Source organism: Montipora capricornis, chromosome 10 (genome assembly GCF_036669925.1).
Source record: "Montipora capricornis isolate CH-2021 chromosome 10, ASM3666992v2, whole genome shotgun sequence".
NCBI lineage: Eukaryota > Metazoa > Cnidaria > Anthozoa > Scleractinia > Acroporidae > Montipora > Montipora capricornis.
In genome coordinates this window covers 35,841,989-35,844,693 of record NC_090892.1, presented here as the reverse complement: position 1 = coordinate 35,844,693, position 2,705 = coordinate 35,841,989, and the positions used below count along the sequence as shown (strand labels likewise).

Sequence of the window (2,705 nt, the reverse complement as noted above, 5' to 3'; positions counted from 1 at the left end):
TCTGCCGTTAAATGAAATATTTCAAAAAACTAACTTGATTTCCTCTAGTTACTTACCTAGGCCTTCAAACTGACAAAGTCTGAGGGAAATTGATTTTTTGACCCTGGCCACGATTTCTTTGATTTTTAGTGGCAATCACTCTTAATAGTTTTACACTCCTATTTCGACGGATTTGAGCTTACGGGGGTGAGTTTAATAGGGTTTGCCCAATTTTCGATTTCTGATACTCGTCGGAAGGAAACGAAATACGTTCCTCACATTATATTATAATGAATTCCTTCATGTGTTAAAATTTAAGGTCATTAATAAAAAAAGATTGAACGTGATTTGATTGTGTTTACATGCTGCTTCAGTGACAGAAGTCATAATTTGTTATCTGGGACGAGCGCCGAGTCGCAGAATGGTCACGACTAAAAGATGTGCTTATGGTACTTGTAAAAACGACTCCCGGTACCCTAAATCGTGGGTAAGAAATGCGAAGGGTGATCCGATCAAGTTTTTTCATTTTCCCGGCGAAGTTAGGGAAAGCGAGAGAAGGAAAAAGTGGATAATGGCTTGTCATCGCGGTGACTCGTTTGTGTGTACGAAGGACAGTTACATTTGTAGTTTACACTTTGTCGGAGGTAACGGTCCAACACTCGAGGATCCAGATCCAATATCTGCTGTGGCAAGCAAAGAAAGAGTAAGTTAACTTGTTTTGAAAGTGTTATTTAATGTTACTGGTTGTTTGAACTTTAATTTTATATCGTGCATAGGTGTCGCGACTCAATAGAAAACGAAAGGTATCTGGTGAACGAGATATAGTCAGAGAGAGGGGGAAGAAAATTTGCCTTGAACGGTCAGCCGCAAAAACTCTGTTAACGCTTCATCGCCACACGGGTAAATCAAACGAAGAGCATGCAGCTGCCAAAGCACTTTTGGATCTGACCTTACCTGTAGAGCCAGTCACACATGCAGAAGAACACGAGCAAACTGACGAGTTTCCTGAACCGAGCACAGCTGAACAACTCGATCAAACTTTTCCAGAACCGGTGGACTTCCACGTTAACCGAAGCACACAGACAGATAAAAAATTACTCAAACAATGCAGCACGCAAGTTAGTAATAAACCATGGAATATTTTCTACCAAAGAATATATTTTCACGAGTGCTTTCATTTTTCATTTTGAGCGTATAACCTTTTTTTCAATTAGACTGCAGGCAGGAACAAACTGATGAAGTTTTTATTTATGGAGAAAGTAATGGACCCACAGAAAACCTACCACTACACAGGTACACAAACTAAATTGTAATTATAGGCAATCAAAGGATGACAAAATGTAAGCGGCGCAGCTAAGATAAGCATGACTTTCTCATCTCGGCTGTGTGATGTAAACTTTCCTCCAAGAGTCCCTCTCAATCATTTTGTCAGGACGATATTTTTAATATGTTATAGGTATGACAAAGGAATGTCTTGAGATGATTTACAGTGAAATCAAAGAAAAGAGTGAGCGGATGAACACCTGGAAGGGTACACTAAAAACTAAAACAGGAAAGATCCAGGAAAAGTATTTGAAGGTACTTAAAATTATCAGTATGTATAATTTGTACAGTCCCAATAATAACCATAAGAAGATAACTTATCTACAGTCAGATTGTTTACATCTTAACAAGTAAAATTGTATGATTGCCACTTTACACTTGATGTGTCGTTTTCGCTTGTTTTTATTTTCTTCAGAAAAGACAAGAGCTGTCGAACCTAACCAGTAAAGAGCAATTTGTGTTCACCCTTGTGAGGCTTAGAAGAAACCCAAGTTTGGAAATGCTTTGTGATATATTTGGCATCACCAAAGGGTCTGGAAGCAGAATATTTATTACATGGATTATATTTCTCGAAAAGGAGTTGAGATTTCTTTTACCCTTCTCAACAAAACAAGAATTGATTGGCATACCTAGACCAAGTTGCTTCAAAAAGAACAGATTTAAGAATGTGAGAGCGATAATAGATTGTACTGAATTTTATGTTGAGAAACCTTGTAAGCCATCCAGTCAAAGATCCACCTACAGTCAATACAAGTCCTCAAACACATTTAAGCTACTTATTTCAATGTCCCCCATTTTGCATTTTAATTTTGTGTCCAAATTATACAGTGGAAGTATAAGTGACAAAGAGATAGTAAATGCAAGTGGTTTTCTAGCAAAACTACAGCCAGGCGATGCTGTAATGGCTGATAAAGGCTTCAACATACAAGATTTTTTAGCCTTGCACAACACAGAACTAATCGCACCCCCAATCATGCGCAAAAATAATGTATCTGCCCGAGCATCAACTGCTACAAGACGAGTTGCAACTGCAAGGGTTCATATTGAGCGGATGATAAGACGCCTGAAATTGTTCACTTTTCTACGGGGAGTTATTCCCCTTACATGCAAACCATATATTAGCTGTGCTGTTTCTGTCTGTGCAATACTTGTAAATTTACAACCATCAATAATTAAGGCAAGTTCAAATAGAGAATAGGCCACGGTTTAATCTTAAATACTGCATAGGCCATTTCTTAAAGTGTTCATTTCTTTACAAATAAAGCTTCTAGGAAAGTTCTTGTTAATGTTCTCTTCGTTTCAGCGTCTCCAGGGTCAAACCACAGATGTTCGACCTTGACATATCCATTGGGATCACTTTCATACTCTGGCAGATCCTATGGGATTTAATACAACATGAATTC

At 38.1% G+C, this 2,705-nt stretch overlaps 1 protein-coding gene across 1 annotated transcript; it reads left to right on the top strand.

Moving 5' to 3' along the window:
• The first annotated feature begins 550 nt into the window (after nucleotides 1–550).
• LOC138020744 (uncharacterized) lies at nucleotides 551–2,500 on the top strand. Its single transcript, XM_068867678.1, has 5 exons — nucleotides 551–682; nucleotides 756–1,097; nucleotides 1,194–1,272; nucleotides 1,436–1,557; nucleotides 1,718–2,500. Exons 1-5 carry the CDS (start codon nucleotides 551–553, stop codon nucleotides 2,498–2,500), a joined length of 1,458 nt encoding a protein of 485 aa, XP_068723779.1.
• The last annotated feature ends 205 nt before the right edge of the window (nucleotides 2,501–2,705 follow it).